At 38.1% G+C, this 18,269-nt stretch overlaps 1 protein-coding gene across 4 annotated transcripts in view; it reads right to left on the bottom strand.

The window, feature by feature from the left end:
- frmpd2 (FERM and PDZ domain containing 2) overlaps positions 1–18,269 on the bottom strand; it is a 38,486-nt gene that overhangs the window by 11,566 nt on the left and 8,651 nt on the right. For all 4 annotated transcript variants that reach the window (XM_032502841.1, XM_032502843.1, XM_032502844.1 and 1 more), the window contains 19 exons: positions 18,190–18,269; positions 17,763–17,919; positions 17,034–17,105; positions 16,570–16,744; positions 15,705–15,840; positions 15,469–15,607; positions 15,003–15,155; positions 14,717–14,902; positions 14,446–14,605; positions 13,874–14,063; positions 13,614–13,714; positions 11,739–11,819; positions 11,289–11,396; positions 10,219–10,335; positions 8,903–9,075; positions 8,499–8,597; positions 5,118–5,211; positions 3,913–3,998; positions 3,566–3,761 (listed from right to left, as the gene is read on the bottom strand). In XM_032502841.1, coding sequence (XP_032358732.1) covers positions 3,566–3,761; positions 3,913–3,998; positions 5,118–5,211; positions 8,499–8,597; positions 8,903–9,075; positions 10,219–10,335; positions 11,289–11,396; positions 11,739–11,819; positions 13,614–13,714; positions 13,874–14,063; positions 14,446–14,605; positions 14,717–14,902; positions 15,003–15,155; positions 15,469–15,607; positions 15,705–15,840; positions 16,570–16,744; positions 17,034–17,105; positions 17,763–17,919; positions 18,190–18,269 — 2,503 coding nt within the window. The remainder of the gene's footprint in view (positions 1–3,565; positions 3,762–3,912; positions 3,999–5,117; positions 5,212–8,498; positions 8,598–8,902; positions 9,076–10,218; positions 10,336–11,288; positions 11,397–11,738; positions 11,820–13,613; positions 13,715–13,873; positions 14,064–14,445; positions 14,606–14,716; positions 14,903–15,002; positions 15,156–15,468; positions 15,608–15,704; positions 15,841–16,569; positions 16,745–17,033; positions 17,106–17,762; positions 17,920–18,189) is intronic.

The following is an 18,269-nucleotide window of genomic DNA, read 5'->3' as shown; positions in this document are numbered from 1 at the left end:
AAATATTTGTATAATATTTATTGACAGCTCTAGTTAAAACATGAAAGAGGAGAGATGTGAACCGACAGATATAGGCCGAAGGATAAAGGAGGCCAGGGGGAATAAAAAGAAGAAGGTCAGTAAGGAAGATCAGAACCAAGAGAAGAAAGTGTGTGAAGGTTCACTTTGAAGTCACCAGACTAACCTGGCTATTAATGCACAACGCAGCTTAGAGCTCACAGGCTCCCACACGCAGGTTCTTCCTTGGTAGATTTTTGTGACATAACGTTCTGTCTCTGTGAGGGAACTGCACACTGATCCATTTGTATTCAATATGGGTTCCCAGAAAGATATCCTTGGCGTTCACTGTTCTGCTCATCTACTTCATGTATATTTCAATTTTACAACTACAAACATTGTTACTAATATATTACCTATACAAAGGTTTTTTTTCCATCTTTTTCAACCCTTTTGTGGCTTTCCACCAATGTTTTTGTCACTTTTCCAACATTTGTCGACTTTTTCTGAGCCTTTTGAAATTTTCATGTTTTTCCCCCCACATTTTCAAAGCTTTTTTTTTTTTACATTTGTCACCTTCTTTTTACATTTTTGTCACTTTATTGACATTTTTCTCTTTTTTTTTAAATTTGTTACTTTTTTAAAGTTATTTTACCAATTGATTTTTCTCCAAATACTATACAATTGACAAATTCATTTCACTGACATATTCAATGAAAGTAGTGAATTAAAGAAACTTTTTGGAAATTTGAACCGAAGACAACAGGAGGGTTAAATCTCTGACTATACTGATACTGCCTGATCCATCCCTCTCTATAATTGTATATTTCTTGTAAATTTGTCAATTCTATGGTTATACTGTATTCTTAAAAGTATTTTTATATTTTTTACTGTCCTGTTTTTATTCTTTGTACTGTACGTTAAGTGAGTGAACATAAACCAAGGTCAAATTCCTTGTTTGTTTACGCAAACCGGGCCAATAAAGCTGATTCTGATTTTGATTCTTATATAGTATGTATAAGAAACTGTATGTTTCTTATACAGTATGTATTTTGTTCACTTAAATTAAAGGTCCATTGGCCTAAACCTAAAGTAATAGAGGTGGATGAAAACATGGATTCATGTATGTATCATGATTTTTGTATCAAACGATTCTTTTCCTCAGAATCTACTGTGGTGTGAAAAAGTGTTTGCCCCCTTCCTCATTTCCTGTTCCTTTGCATGTTGTCCACTTAAGTGTTTGGAAATCAAACCAATTTAAACAATAGTCAAGGACAACACAAAGTAAACACAAAATGCAATTTGAAATGAAGGTGTTTATTTTAAAGGTGAAAAAAAAACCAAACCATCATGGCCCTGTGTGAAAAAGTGATTGCCCCCCTTGTTTAAAACATACTATAACTGGGTTGTCCACACCTGAGTTCAATTTCTCAGCCCCACCCGGGCCTGATTATTGCCACACCTGTTCACAATCAAGGCACACTTAAATAGGAGCGCTTGACACAGTAAGGTCCACCAGAAGATCCTTAAAAGCTAAACATCATGCCGAGACCCAAGAAATTCAGGAAACATTAGAGAAAGAAAGTAATTGAGATCATCAGTCTGGAAAGGGTTAAAAGCCATTTCCAAAGCTTTGGGAATCCAGCGAACCACAGTGAGAGCCATTATCCACAATAGCGAAGACATGGAACAATGGTGAACCTTCCCCGGAGTGGCCGGCCCCGCCAAATTACCCCAAGAGTGCAGCGACGACTCATCCAAGAGGTCACAAAGACCCCACAACAACGTCCAAAGAACTGCAGGCCTCACTTGCCTCAGTTAAGGTCAGCGTTCATGCCTCCACCATCAGGAAAAGACTGGGCAAAAATGGCCTGCATGGCAGAGTTCCAAGGGGAAAACCACTGCTGAGCAAAAAGAACATCAAAGCTCGTCTCAATTTCTCCAAACACATCATGTGATCCCCAAGACTTTTGGGGATACTTCTGTGGACCGATGAGACAAAAGTGGAACTCTTTGGAAGGTGTTGTCCAAGTATCTGGCATAGAAGGAACAATGCATTATTAAAAAGAACATTATACCAACAGTAAAATAGGGTAGTAGTGTGATGGTCTGGGGCTGTTTGCTGCTTCAGGACCTGGAAGACTTGCCGTGAAAAAGGAAATATGAATCTGCTGTTACCAAGAGATCCTGAAGGAGAATGTCCGACCATCTGTTTATGTACCAAGCGAAACAAACTTGGGTTCGCAGCAGGACAATGATCCTAAACACAACAGAAGTCCACCACCGAATGGCTGAAGAAAAACAAAATGAAGAATTTGGAGTGGCCTAGCCAAAGTCCTGACCTGATCTATTGAGATGTAGTGGTGACCTTAAAAGGGTGTTCATGCTCGAAAACCCTTAATGTAATGAATATTAGGACAATTCTGCAAAGATGAGTGGGCCAAAATTCCTCAGGATGCTGTAAAAGCCTCATTGCAGTTATCGCAAACGCTTGGTTGCAGTTGTTGCTGCTAAGGGTGGCCCAACCAGTTATTAGGTTTAGGGGGCAATCACCTTTTCACACAGGGCCATGATGGTTTGGATTTTTTTTCACCTTTAATAATAAACACCTTCATTACAAATTGCATTTTGTGTTTACTTGTGTTGTCCTTGACTATTGTTAAATGGTTTGATGTTCCGAAAACACTAAGTTGTGGACACAAACATGCAAAGGAACAGGAAATGAGGAAGGGGGCAAACACTTTTTCACACCACTGTATGTTTTTTATTATTCTTTTACCAATTCCATAAAATTAAAAACCTAAGGCGACTCACATCAGTTTCCAGCAAAACAGACCAAAAGCAGAAAATGCAATAAATGCATAAAACACATGTTATGTTCTTCTTTACAAATTAAATAAGTGTTAGACTGACTGACCGACATGTGATGTGCCTTATTTTTAAAGTTTTTAGAAATGTCTCATGATATATTGTATCTTAAAGAGTATTAGTACATTTTGTTTTAAAAAGAAAGAAATCGCAATATTCAATACGATGGAAACGCTATACTTCTAGCCCATGTGTTGACTTAACATCGATCATGCAACTTTAGTTTTTCTGGGAAATTTTTTTAAATATCTGGTCACTATTTGTCGCTTTCCTAACGTTTTGTCACTTTTTCCAAGTTTTGTGTCACTTTGGCCAATGTTTTTATCATATTTTTCGCTGCTTTTTGAAGTTTTTGTGTTTTTTTTCAGACATTTTTTTCACTTTTTTAACGTTCTTTTATCATTTTTTTTCAATGCTATAAAATTGAATTAAACCAAATGTAATGAAAGTGGTGAACTGATTGTTTTATTTTACTTGTTATGATCATTGTAGGGAACCATCCATGTCATTGTTTCTGACAATTTGGTTGAAAGAAACCCAAATTTCTGATACAGAAACTTTTTCAAAATGGGTCAAATTTGACCCAAGGACAACAGGAGGGTTAGAATCACCATGAATGACAATCACAATACAAATCTATTCTGCACCCATGTTTGGACAAAAGCATCTGGTCCCAGCCCTAGACACTGAGGTTTCCTACCGTCAGTGACAAAGCTGTAGTCCCTGGGCCGGTCAGAGATGCTGTTCGACGCAGTAGTAATGGCCGAGCAGCTGTTGATCCTCAGCCGGCTGGTAGCTGGACAGATGCTCTGACTGGATTCACTGCTGATGTTGTCTGCAACCAGAGAGACCCTGGGGAGTTTCCTCAACTCTTTGTCCACAACCAGGGTTACCTCCTAGAAAAGAGGAGAGGGAACAACAAGAATATGATCAGAAGGAATACAAACCAGAGATCACAGTTTTAGGTTTGCAAACAAAAAAACACTTAAATCATTGGTCTCTAATGGTCTTGTCATAATACAACATCAGTCACATGTCATTTTTTACCTCCCCAGTTTTCCTCAGACACTCCACGGCCTGCTGGTAGGTGAAGCCCTGGACGCTGATCCCATCCACCTCCAGCAGTCTGTAACCTGTAATAGAGAAGGGTTGAGACGGATACACAAAGTAGGGATCGACCGATATTGGTTTTTAAAGGATTACAGATTACTAGTACTTAATGAAACTGAAAGTGAAAATGAAAAAGTCAAAATTAAGATTTTTGGAGTGTTACAAACGCCAACAAAAAACTTTACTTTTTTAATACAGTAGAAACTTTCAACATAATGCCCAGTAACAGACAGTCAGACAGTGTTGTGGGCGGGACATTAAGTCACACTCAGTGAATGTGACAGGCTGTTGGAGAGCCAAAGTAGCACACTTTTTAATTCATTAACTTTATCAACTGATACAGATAGTCTGCAAACTGCCCGAGATAATCGATAATCGTCCAGTAATCTTATCCCTAAAACAAACTGATTCATTATATATTAATCAGTTATATTTTCATAATCTAATTCTTTCAGTTAGTGTTATATTTGTGCAGAAAGTTAAGGTTAGTTTTTTTGTTGTTTATTTTCCATTTCTGGCTTGTGATATCCCTCTTTCTCTCTTGAAAGCATCAGCTTAATGCCAACGTCTACACAGCGGAATGTCCCAATCTTAATGGGTGTTGACAACAGTTTGTCCATTTAGGGAGCTGTTATGGCTCCGGGGAAGATGCTCAAAATTAAAAATTTAAAGTGTGACATTCAATTATGTGCTGTGTGGGCAAAATTAAAGGCCAAAAATGCCCCCTCCCCCCAAAAAAGAACTGATTTGCTTTGTGCTAATATTTTGTTTAGTTAAAAAAAATAAGGACGTACTAATATTCTACCCTACATTGTGTTTTTTTCCTTAATGTATTGTGTTATATGCTACTCATTATTTGTACTGTATGAAGAATTACTGAGCCTTTATATATGAGCAACACATAAAGCCTTCTTCATTTTAGATGGATGGACTCTAACCCTCCGATGACCTCAGGATGCTTAGGGCTGTCTCACAATCAGATTTAGAAAGTGCTAAAAGACTCGGCTCTGTGAAAAATCAATAGGTGGCCTCATTGGGGAAGCCTTGAATGACTGTAAACAGATCAAACGTACCATTTCTAAAACCAGTTTGAAAAGACCTAAGACCTAAACCCTGTTGGATGTGATATTTAGCTGTAATACCTGCATGTAAACGTCCGTCTCTCTCAGCTGGCCCTCCCGGGACAAGGCTTCTGATGTAGATTCCTCCATTCGGAAGGTTGGTGTTGATACCACCCTGATGACAATCAGTGACAACAAGTTTCATTCTAAACTAGTACTAGGGCTTAACAATTAATCCTTTTCAAATCAAAATCAGGATTTGAAAGAATGTGAGCGCCCAACCGTGAAGAAGGCAAACAATCAAATGTGAAAATTTAGTTTGAACTGACATTTGGCTTAACATTTTTTATTCAGCCTTGTTATTATTATATTTACTGTAATTTCATAAGATACAGTGGCTTGCATACGTTTACACACCCATGCTTAAATTGACTAAAAAGAGGAATAATAAAATCATCTTTTGGATTTTAATACCTTATTTAATAAATCCAACCTTTAAGGACACCAATTTTCTTTGTGAATGAATAATGTATTGTAAATAAATACATAATTGTTCTTCCTTAAAATACAGGGGGCATAAGTATACACACTCCTATGTTAAATTCCCATAGAGACAGGCAGATTTTTATTTTTAAAAGCCATTTGTTTCATGGATCAGGATACTATGCATCCTGATAAAGTTCCCTTCACCATACCCTTCACCATACCTAGAGATTGGCATGGTTTTATTTCAAGATGATTTTATGGAAAGGTCCTCATGCCTATCTCTAGGTATGATGAAGACAGATTCATATCTTAGACAATTCATATCTTACAGTACATGTTCAAGATATACAGTATATGTTCTTATCCTTGCATGGAATATTGAGCAGTTCGATGATGTCTCTTGTTATTATGCTTACGATGCTAATCAAATTGTAATTTTAATATTTGGCAGAAAAATCCCAATTAGATTATTTCCGCCAAATCCTTCAGCCCTATTCAAAATATATCTGATATTCTGATGTATGCAAAGAAATGCTTTCAGTATTTGTAGCAGCTCCGTTCAAAGTAGTGATGAGCAGTGTGACGTAACACGGGCTGACCTCTGTCACCCTCGCTAATCTTGTCAGATCAGATTGTGCAGAGCAGACTTTGTGACCTACTGCTGGAGATGAGCTGCTGTACTAATTACCCTAACTGTTCATTCCTTTTAATGCTTTTAATTAATTTTTCTTTCTACCAGTGGTGGAATATAACTCAGTACATTTACTCACGCATTGTACTTAAGTACAAATTGGAGCTACTTTACATGAGTCTTTTCCTTTGATTCCACTTTCTACTTCTACTTCATTTCAAACAGCAAAATTGTACTTTTTACTCTACTACATTCATGTGACAACTCTGGTAAATAGTTTCTTTACAAATGAAGAAAGTTTGCACACAAAACATAATTAAACTACCCAACAATGTATGGACCTATGAGTCCAGTTGAAGTGATTAGCCAATTAATTACAGAACCGTTTGGATTGGGGATTTTTCTGCTTTGCTTGCTTTAACTTTTAATACATTAAGTTTTCCTGATGATACTACATACTTTTACTTGTAACTAGAGTTTTTTTTACATTGTGGTATTAGTAGTTTTACTAGAGTAAAAGATCTGAATACTTCTTCAAATTACTGCTTACTACTTATTCTTGCGTTGTAAACACCAAAACCAAATATTTTTGGATGCACACTTTGGTCCATAAAAGTAGCTGCAGAGTGAGCGATCACAGCTTGCAGCAGTGACTACTTTATGTGTAATGGGCAATGATGGAGCACTTAGTCCTGGACTTAAACTCAAGTCCGACTCAAGTCGCAATTTTCTTCTTCTTATTCCCTATTCTGGACTCTGGACCCAACTCAGGCTCAAACTCAGGTCATGGTGACTCGACTCCTCTTTGGTGACTTGGACTTGGACTTGAACACCGGGGACTTGACCCGGACTCAACAGTTGGTGACTCGACTACAACACTGGCTCACAGCAACTTAATACGATATAGTCTCTTGCTTTAGTTGTATATCTAGTTTTGTCAAAAAATGTTGTTGCACATTTCAGATCGGCCGTTAGCCTTGATAGTACGCATTAGCTCGGAGGGCTAACTTAGCTTGTTTACTATTACCATTACGTGACCGTTGCTGTCACTCTAAACACCTTGCCTATATTCCTTCCAAAAGATTAACAGTTCACAAAAACGTTAATTGGTAGTCTGTACAAAATAAGGAAAATTAGTCAAATATTTTTCACTTCTTTAGTAGCCAGACGCCTAATCTTGGTAAAGCAAGTATCTCCACCATCCCATATTCACTGGATCAGAGATCTTTTCCAAATTCTCCAACTAGAAAAAAAAAAGTACACTATCAAAGGCTCAGCTGATAAGTTCTGTCTCCTATGGCAACCATTTCTATCTTATGTGGACAGTATGAAGAGATCAGGGCGTAGACCATCCTGTTGGAATGTACAAGTGTCGTGAGCCCTCTCTCTGCCTGGTAACACGCTGATTGGCGTTTGATGACTTTCACTTGTTTCTGCTCTGCTCTGCCTCACCCTCATTACCTACCAGCTGCACTGCATTCACCACTCATCAAGTCCTGTATATAATGCCTTGTTTTTCAGTCCTCACTTGTCAGATCGTCTTCTACCAGTACCGGTCACCTGCCTGTTTTGGGAAAATCCTTTTTGACTCTACTGATCCCGGATCCGCTTAATTGCTTCTGTGTTCTCCTGCTCCGGACTTCTCGGACCATCCAGCTCCTGCTCTCTACTGGGGATCTACACATGTGCTGATTTTTGGATTTCCCGGCACCTCTGGCACTCCCATACCCCCCAACCCTTTAATAAACCATTGAACGTGACGCTTTTGTGGTCCTCATCTTGTTTGGTGTCTGACAACAAGCCTGACAAAGTCTTGACTTCGTGTTTGTATGATTGATTTTTTTTATACCTTTTTCCATCTTATTTTCATTGCTTTTTGCATCTACCCTAATTTATCGTGTGTACTTTAATAAGTAATACTTTTTATTCTCAGTGCCCTTTTATAACTTAAACTCAACATTTCTTTTTATTTGCTGTATCTGCTGCACAGTTGATGCAATGGTCCTTTGGACAATTTTGTATAATTTGTGAAAATGATAAATGACGTTGACCATGACCTCCTTTTTTGCTGAGTAGTTCCTTCTAGAACAGCAGAGATAAAAAAAAAACAGCCAAATCTGATTCAAGTGACAAAATTCTGAGTTGGGTACATCCCTAGAAACCGCATTGAAAGGGTCATGGGACTCTACTCGTAATGACATTTGTTTCTGTGTTCCGTTTGGCAACATTTCACACATTGTCAAAAACTGTAATTTTTAAATGTAATTCAACGTAGATGTAATGCAACATTTCGGCCCAAGTATCGTTCATGACTACATCTTCTACAAAACATTTCATGAACTCACAGAGATGCTCATTCCCAGACTTCCTGATATCTTTCTGAGCTCCACAGTAATCTCCCTTGGCTTCACACAGTTTAGAGGGGGAGACAGAGAGCAGCTGTTCTGAAACCAACACAGACAGAAACAACGCTCACTTCAGTCCTGTCTCTCTGCACGCCTGACGGCATACAAACCTACCCATTGATCAATGCATTCACACAGATATTAACAGTCACAAGTAAAAAATCACCATCACTAGATAAAGAAAAGGACTTCTATAGGAAGTACAGTATGCTGTTTTTATTGCTAACATTAATTCTGGCTGTCTATGTGGGGTCTTAAATGTTATAGTTTACTTAAGGAGCCTTTAAATTATTATATATTAAGATACTGCCGAAAAAACAACTAAACCATCACCACGATCCTACCTGTGAACCGAGGACTCGTACTTCTCGGGGGGGGACGTGAAGCCTGTTGCTGTTCTTTGGCGTCATCATGACCGAAACAATCTCATCGGAGCTGTCGTCTCCTGATCGGCCGTCCGTCGTCAGTGTGGTCTGGGACTCATAATTTCCCAACACGCTGCTGGGACTGAGGCCCACTGTGGATAAAAAACAAAGCTAGTTAATGCTTTACCTCAAAATACTGAGGTAGAACATATTGAAAAAGTTGACTCACAGTAGGACTTTTTTATGCCTTATGCTAATTCTGACTACATTTCACACAAATGTCTAACTGGATAAAATGATGAAGTGATGGAATTTTTTAACCAAAAGGTCAACTTCCCTGTGACATCGTAATGTTCTGCAAAAAAAAAACATTTTTACAGCCATTTGATGCCATAACTCAGAAACATAAGGGGAACAATTTGGTCTGGTGGAGTATACTGGCCCCTTAAGAAGCTAGAGCCAGTTAGCTTAGCTTAGCACAAAGACTGAACAAAAGATACGGTGGTAGTTACACCCAAGTTTTTGTGCGGATAAAAAAAAAAAAAGTTAAACTTACTAAAATTTCAAGGTGCTGGTGTAGTTGTTACATTTGGACAGAGCGAGGTTAACTGTTTCCACTTATTCCAGTCTTCATGCTAAGCTAAGTTAAGCTAAGGGCTGCTGGCCAGTAGCTTCATATTTAACATACAAGCACAAGAGTGGAAAAAAATCTTCTCTCTAACTCTTTGCATGAATAAGTATTTATATTTATCAGAATCTGAATTTATAAATGGTGTATATACACTGCATTTATAAATTCTGATATATAAATATCATTTTACAAATGAGTCAACATGAACTGACATTTGCACAAAGACAATTGAGTGAGATGATGATATAATATATACGGTCGCACTGTTGCTTGTTCTGGAGGAAACTACTAGAACTGTATGGTCCTTGTAAATTCTGGAGTGTGGTCTAGACCTACTCTATCTGTAAAGTGTCTTGAGATAACTCTTGTTATGAATTGATACTATAAATAAAATAAAATTGAATTGAATTAAATTGAATAAAACCACACAAAAATGTTCAACATAATACTGCATATAACAATAAAGAGCAACCCAATGCACCCATGCAAACAAATAACACAGAAAAGGCAGTTAGCAGCACAAAGAAGAGAACGGAAATCTCATGTTTTACATGTCATTTAAAACATCAGTAGCATAGGCCAAATATAAGGAAGGGCAAGGTTGACAGCCACAGTGTTATCACACACACACACACACACACACACACACACACACACAGATCACCTTTTGGCTGCGAGACAATGAGCTGCACCTCCTCAGGGCAGCTCTGCATGACCTCTACTGCCTCGCTAAAGGTGACGCCTTCCAGGCTGATGTGGTTCAGAGAGATCAGTCGACCACCTGCGGGCAAAGGTCACAGTGAAACAGTGACATAGTGTCCGGTCATAGTGGAGTTTGAAAACCTCCCCTCTACCTCTAAACCCACGTGTGACCCTAAAGGGGAAGGCCTGTGATGAATTCACTCTGGTCCCCCAAACATATACTCTGTCTGTCCTCCTTTGCATTTTACATTCTCTGTATCCGTTTTCTTTAAAACGTTTGGATGGATTTAAAAGAAAAAGAAATAGTTGGACATAAATGAGAAGTCTGCATAGATGATTTTTAATGACAAAAAAGGGAAGATTCTCTGATTGCAGTTTCTTAAAGGTGAACATGTTTTAGTTTCTTTACACCTCTATGACAGTAAACTGAATCTCTTTGAGTTTTGGACAAAATAAGACAATTGAGGATGTCATCTTGGGCTGTGGAAAAAAAATGATTGACATGTTTCACCATTTTCTGACATTTTATAGACCAACCAAATCGATTAATTGAGAAAATAATCGACAATGAAAGTCATTGTTAGCTTTGGCTCTAGAAGAGTCTGCACCAAAATGAGATTAACCGTATTTAACCCTCATGTTGTCTTCGAGTCAAATTTGACTTTTCAAAGTTTTTTTTAATATCTAAAATAAAGGAAGTCAAAATACGGATGAAAAATGTTGGAAAAAGCGGCAAAATCTTAAAAAAAAAAAAAAAAATACAAAAACTTCATAGTAAAACTTTGTAAAAAGCAAGAAAAACATTAAGATAAGGGGGAAAATGTTTTTCATGGTCAAAGGGAAGACAACACAAGGGTTCAGCGTAGGCTAAACATAAAGGCCGCTGCCACTTGCGAAATGATTAGAAGCACTTATTAGTTGCTGTGTTGGTAAAGGTTTGATTTCTAAATGAGAAAGCAAAATGAGAATTCAGTAATGCCTTGTACACAGTGTTGCTAAGGGTATAGTAACAATGTCCAAATGATTCTTTACCTGGTCGGATGCGTCCGTCCTTATCAGCAGGTCCACCAGGCACAATGGAAGCAATAAAGATGCCCAAGTCATAATGGCCTATGGCGTCCTCTCCGACTATCATTACACCTGTGTGAACACAAACCACAGACGTGTCAAGAATAGATTCTGAATCATTCATTGCTTTACATATGCACTGTCGGAGTGATTACGTGATCTAAAAGATTTATCCCTATGAGCTTTGTTCATGTATTTTCGCTGTGAGTAATGTGGTGACCCTATGAAAACAACATGCACTCAAATTTAAACCAATACAGTAACGTTTAAAATTAGTAAAAACGGTTGTTATAACCCATCCTAAGCATGACTTAGTGGTAGACTAGTGCCTGTATATACTGTTATGTCAAAATAGTAACAATTCCTCTTGGTGTCTCTATGTATATGCTGTGTAATAAAGTGTGATTTGCTTACCCAGGCCAAGCTTTGGGTCTTTCTTTAACGTAACACATACGACTTCTCTCTTTGACGATGACCTTAGTTTTCTTGGGGTTTCTGGGGGACACAAAAAATAACAGATCAACGTTTAAAAATGTAACTTCATCCTAAAGTGATGCATTCATCAATCATCCATCATTCATGTGGTATAGCAGTGACATTTTCAAAGTGCCTCATCTAATCAACTACGGCAAGCATTGAATTATTCATGAAACTAAATCACATATGTGAGGAAATGTGATGGCTACAAAAAGTTCAGCAGTTGGCAACTCGTTAAAACTTCATCTGCAGCTGTGTTCATAAGACAGACATGACACCTGTCATGAACATGAAGGATTCTTTATGAATGTTTATGACTGCTGTTATTAAGTGTCGTTCTGTTTGACACTTTTAATACAAAATTGAAATTGTTTAAGATGTCTGTGTTAACTACTAGTCATTAAGCAAGACAACATAGTCTGTAGACATACGTCGTAATGAGCCCAATTATCAAACTTAGAAAAACTAATAAGCTTTATGTGTTAACATCACATTAAACTGTGTGTCATAAGTGTTTGGTTTTAACATTGGAGGGAATGAGACAGAGCGACAAAGGCCAGTTTGACGACAGGGAGTACCGAGGTGGTTTTCTTGCTGGGTTTGGCTCCATGCACCCCTGGGGTTGAGTTAGCTAACAGGACATTTAAAAGGCTACCTGAGCTAACTGGCTAAATACAGTTAGAAGCAGTTAGCGGTTACTTGAGCGACATGTAAAGCTATCTGTTCGTCACATGTAAAGGTATCTGTTCAATCTGGCGTTATAACATTAATATAGCTCGCATATACTGGAGAATTAGAATAATTCACGATTATCAATGGTTAGCATAATTGCCTCTATAGACTACATAGAATAGGTCAAGGAAAATATCCATGACACCATTCCTGTTTGAAAGCATTTGACTGTGTAATTAAACTTCATGAAATCTTTAATGACAAGTCCATATGGTTTCAATTTACTTGCGATCAAGGAAAATATTCATGAAACAATTATAATGGTCTCATGACAGCAAACATAAAAACTAACCGCTTATGATAATGTAATGTCGACACATTGAGAGTTTCTGTAAGTTACATAACTGGGCCTGCTATGATATAGTAGTAGGATATAGTAATAACATAATGATGTCTTGGTTAATGTCAACTTGTCATAACACAGGGATTTTTGTCTCAAACAATGTCAACCTTGCAATAAAAGTGCCATAATACACCAAATGACACTTAATGCCATTCAGTCACTTACATTCATTAAGATTCCTTCATGTTCAGGACAGGTGTCAGGACATAGCTATGACAGTTTCATGTCAGTCTTATGGAAATCCCTTCAAGTAAAGTATTACCGGAACTCTTCTCTAAGTTTTAAACCAAAGTCCAGTTCCCCTCAATCCTCAGCTCTTTAGGCAATGGAAGGAGTTGCAGATAATGTGTTAATGTTGTTGCTACTTTCTGGTAGAAAATCAGGGGGTCTACTTAACTCTTGTGTTGTCTTCACCGTCGACCTGCCACTTTTACTTTTTCTGGGTTGAAATTTCAACATTTTGTTGTTCCTTTCTACACTTTTCTCGATGTTTTTGTCTATTGTATTCATATTTTTTGTCACTTTTTTTATTAATTTAAAGTAAAAAAAAATAATTACCAATTTTTTCGTTGCTTTTTCCAATGTTTTTGATGTTTTTTTGTCACTTTTTCAGCAATAAAAAAATAATGTTTTTGTTGATTTTTTTTTTCAACATTTGTCACTTTTTTCAAAGTTCTTTTGTCATAGTTCTGATATAGAAAGTTTTTGTAAACAGGACAACAGGAGGGTCAACATACCTCTGGCTGCTGGGGAGCCAGAGGGTGCTTCAGATCCGCTCCTCTGGGAGCTGGCTGGGGAACGCATACCAGGACTGCTGCGCTGACTGATGGAGCAGGTACTGCAGAAGAAACACACAAAACCAATGTAATAATAGTAATAGAGTGATCACACAATTGTGTCCTCTGAGAACAGGAAGTTCTTTTTCTGCTGCTTGGTTTGGAAAAAGCAGAAGAAGAACTGAAATTAGAGCAATATGAGCTGCTGGATGACTAAGTACCTCTGCTCATTGAGGCGCTGCTGTTTAATGCGGGCCTCGATCCTGGCTGTGACGTCATCACACAGCTTATTCAGGGCCTCATCCTGAGGCGTGTTCTGACCGCTGTCATCCTGTGGCGTTTCTGAACAGGAGGACTTAAGCCGGCTGCTCTGAGCGCGACACACTGCCGCATAATGCACACTGTTCTCCTCTGGAAGTAAATGCAAAAAAATATGGAGGAGTGGTAACAGTCCACAAGACTGGGTTTCAGTTTTATCATTTTAATGTTCCCGAGAAAAAGGCAACAATACATAACAATTCTACAAATCAAAAATCTCTCTTTGGCAATTGTAATCAATAAAACATTATTTGTACAGATCATTTCATACAAATCAATGTAACACAATGTGCGTTGTAAAAAAGTGACATAAAAACTTAGTGCAGAGTAAAATATATATAAAAAAACATATAGAACACACGCACGCAAACACACACCAACCAAAGCATAACATAGAACAACAACAAAGTTATTCATAGACTGTAGTAAAACGCAGGGTTTTTAGCCTGCTTCTAAAAGAGGTGCAGTAACTGACCTGAGACCAGGTTGTGGCTGAGCTGGCGAGAATTCATCTCATTGTTAAACTTGTGTTGGGCTGAACAGAGGTTGCACAGATATTTGGCTATCTTCGAGCTCTCTGTGATGAAGGTATACTTCTTCTTGCTGCCCCGGCTTTCTAACACAAATTTGCACCTCTGCAGGAACATGAAGGAAAGATTTTTAGGGCAAACAAATATCCCTACTAACCACATTTTTATTGAAATTTCAAATGGTAAGATACATTAACTCATCCTCATTGGGCTCACATTAGAGGAGATTGTTGTTGTCTCCCTCCAGTAGAAAGTCTGACTGGTGGATCGGCAGCCATCTTTAACCTCGTAGACAATGGCACCTTTGGCACAAACCCCGAGGATGATCTCTCCTTCTAAAGGCTTTTTCTCCCGCATCACACGGTGAAACAACACGCCATATTCAGGCAACTGCTGACACACCTGAAGTGACAAATATAGAGTGGTAACTGTGCTTCCTATGATATTAATGGCAGTACCGCTCAATTGGAATTTTCATTATCAAATTTGGCTATTTTTCTACCTTGAGGAACTCAAGCTCTGATTCGTCTGTGAGCATCTGAGCGTTTTTGGTGTGAAGTTGTAGCAGCTCCCCCTGAATGTGAGGCAAGGCACGTTTCTCCATCACGCTCTTGGAGACATACTGGTCAGGGCGGTAGTAGTTCCTACCGTACACCTAAACACAACAGATTAAAACCATTTATTAAGGGAAGCCTATGCACTAGAAACTTAATTATGATCATTGTTTTTTCAGTTAATATACTATTGAAGCGGGCAGCATGGGAATGTGACATCCGGCCAGTAGTCATATGTCCATGAATTTGGGGTGCAGAGCTTCTGAAGCGGGGGTTGTATTTAAGTTCAAATATCAACAATCTTTGCGGAGCATCACTGCACCTTTAAATTGGCCATAGATGCTGATTTTGACAGAATTATTATAACAAGTTATGTTTAAGGGCTCCTTTGAATTCATATTTGTGGTGCACAACCTCAGGCATGCAGTCTCCATACTCGGCCTGCAGGGCCAGAGCTCCCAGGTACAGCGCCGTCTCCTCATGGCAGGACAGCCTGTCCTCCAAAAGGTCTCTCCTGAGCTGGAGGTAATACTGGTGGCGGGTCTGCTTGTTCCTAAAAGAGAAGACCGCACACTTTTAAAGGATCCGACTTCCTGAGGCACCTTTTGTCACACGTGTTTTGTAAAACCACGAGAAAGAGAAATACTTACAAAAGAAGAGATATGTCATTGACAAAGAATTTGACTCTCAAGAAAAGGACAAAGGTGGTTGTAGGCACTTTCTTCCAGCTATCTGGAGCAACTTTGGAAATCTTGGTATCATTGTCCACAAAGAAAAACTCATTATCTGACCAAAGAAAAGAATAAAGACACATTTTGAGTTGACATAAATACAGTATGGCTTCTAATCTACCTACACCAGGGTTCTTCAAGGTTTGTTTTTTTAAAAACCAAGGACGCCTTAACTAAAGAGAGATGCATGACCTCCTATTACTAATATTGTAAAAAATGAAGTTGCATATTAAACTGGGCCTACAATAATGTTTAGGGCAGCCTAACGCCTTTATACATACCTTTTTAGTGCATTGAATCCTAAGGTTTTAAAATAATAATTGTCAGCATAATTTATAAAATCATGTTAAACTTACATGTGGCACAGTGATCCTTAGGATGGACTGGATTAGATGATTTGTAGATGGATATCTTAGTGACTACCTTACCTATCTGCCAGTACATCAATGGGGTTGTATATTTGCTAATAATATGTTAGATTGATGTTAATACATTTTAACTTTTGAAAAATCTTTCAAATATTAACAATTATATAAAACACATGCAATGACTCGGATGACCCCTTGGCGGTCCTGGACCCCCTGTTGAAGATCTCTGACCTACACACCACAAAGGCCCATACAACAGGCTTTTGGTGTGTTTCCCACCAGCATGAGCACTTACATCAACAAATCACAACACCTGAATAAAAGACTTCAACATGCTCCAATCAGACAAAATCAGAAATCTTCAGAAAGTCTTACTCAGTTTTTTATGTTATTTTATTTTTTTCAAACCTCTTTACCGTCATTATAAGCAAGGCCAAAGTAGAAATGTTCCACCAGGTTGGAGTGAGCCACGATCATGTCAAAGACGTCCCCTCCTCTGGATTTCACCTCACACTTGACCAGGATGCTCTGACCGTTTGGCATCACCACACTCAGCTCCCTCTGAGTGGTTGGAGATTTCCCTTTTTTTGACTATGCGAGAGGAAAAAATGTATATATTTTTAAAGACATAATGAAATCAAAACAAAAAAATCTTAATGTGTTCATGGTGAGACATGATCTATGCAGGGTTGCAGAGTAATGCTTTTCCCCATAATACACAAATCGATAGTGGAAATAGTTGCTAACAAAGTTCAGAGGTTTCAAGAAGGCGATATTAGCATCATTATCCTGAGATGTGGGCTACGCTACGGTTTGTTCCTTTAACCACTGTCAATGTCTCCAAACTCTCATCATTTCATTGCTGTTTGCAAGAACTCACCACGATGGATCCAGGCAGCTCCAAGACAACCACCGGCTCGTCCAACATTCTAATAAACTCAGGACCCATGTCCTGCAAAAGACAAAAAAAAACATGTGATGAGATATTATGATATTGTTATATTATTACACAGTAAAAACTTTTCACCTTAAATTCACAGTAATATACTGGCAGCAGCTTCACCAGTAAACTAATGATAATTTACAGTAAGCATGTTTTTAAATGTTAAGGTATTTTACTGTAAATAGACATGTAGTTTCTTACTGTTTTATTTGAATTAACAGTAATATACTGGCAGCAGCTTCACCAGTAAACTAATGATAATTTACAGTAAGCATGTTTTTAAATGTTAAGGTATTTTACTGTAAATAGACATGTAGTTTCTTACTGTTTTATTTGAATTAACAGTAATATACTGGCAGCAGTGTAATTCCCACCCATTTTTGTAATATTATTTTTTCTTCACAGAATGCATTACCATTTACAGTATGATCCTGTAAGAAGAAGAAGACATATTAGCTGTAACTGTATCAGTCATTATGTAACGGTAATGTAACTGTAAATGTAACTGTAATAATTCATTATGTTTCTGTAAATAACATCACAGAGGCCTGCTCTTTTATGAAAAGCGTTGTGAGACTGTTGTTGTGATTTGGCGCAATATAAATACAAATTGAATTGAATTGAATTTAAATTAAATTGAATTGTAACATGAATAATCTGGCCAACCTTCACTTTCTTGTCATTCAGACTCATCGTGGACTCGAACTGTGCGAGGGATCTTGAGTTGGCATTTCGATTGCCATCCATGTACGGACTGCAGGGGCTGCGGTTCAGCTGCTGCCAGCTGTCATAATTCTCCCTTTGTCGACCTCCGGAGGGAATCCTGGGAAAAATGAGTTTTCCATTCTGAATCTGATGGGAGTTGAGATCAGTCACTCATGACCCGATGGCTCAAACATCACACATTCCCACCACTGCCTTTTTATTTTTCCCCTCATTGTTTTATCATTACATCACACATCTAACTTTACTTGTATTTAGTTTATTTTGAAGTAAATATATGGTTATACTGTGTCTTCTTACTGTGAAACTGGTTTATTATAGTATGATGTAGTAAAAAAATCTCTGTTATAAGGTGTGTGATGCTTCCTACCCTGTGGGCTCGCATGGATAAGATGCTCCAGAGAATGTTTGTGAAATCTTCTTCTTCAGCGCACATGTTGTGTTACTAAA

This window comes from Etheostoma spectabile, chromosome 21 (genome assembly GCF_008692095.1).
Source record: "Etheostoma spectabile isolate EspeVRDwgs_2016 chromosome 21, UIUC_Espe_1.0, whole genome shotgun sequence".
NCBI lineage: Eukaryota > Metazoa > Chordata > Actinopteri > Perciformes > Percidae > Etheostoma > Etheostoma spectabile.
The sequence above is the reverse complement of the archived record's forward strand: the minus strand, read 5'-3'. Positions and strand labels throughout refer to the sequence as shown.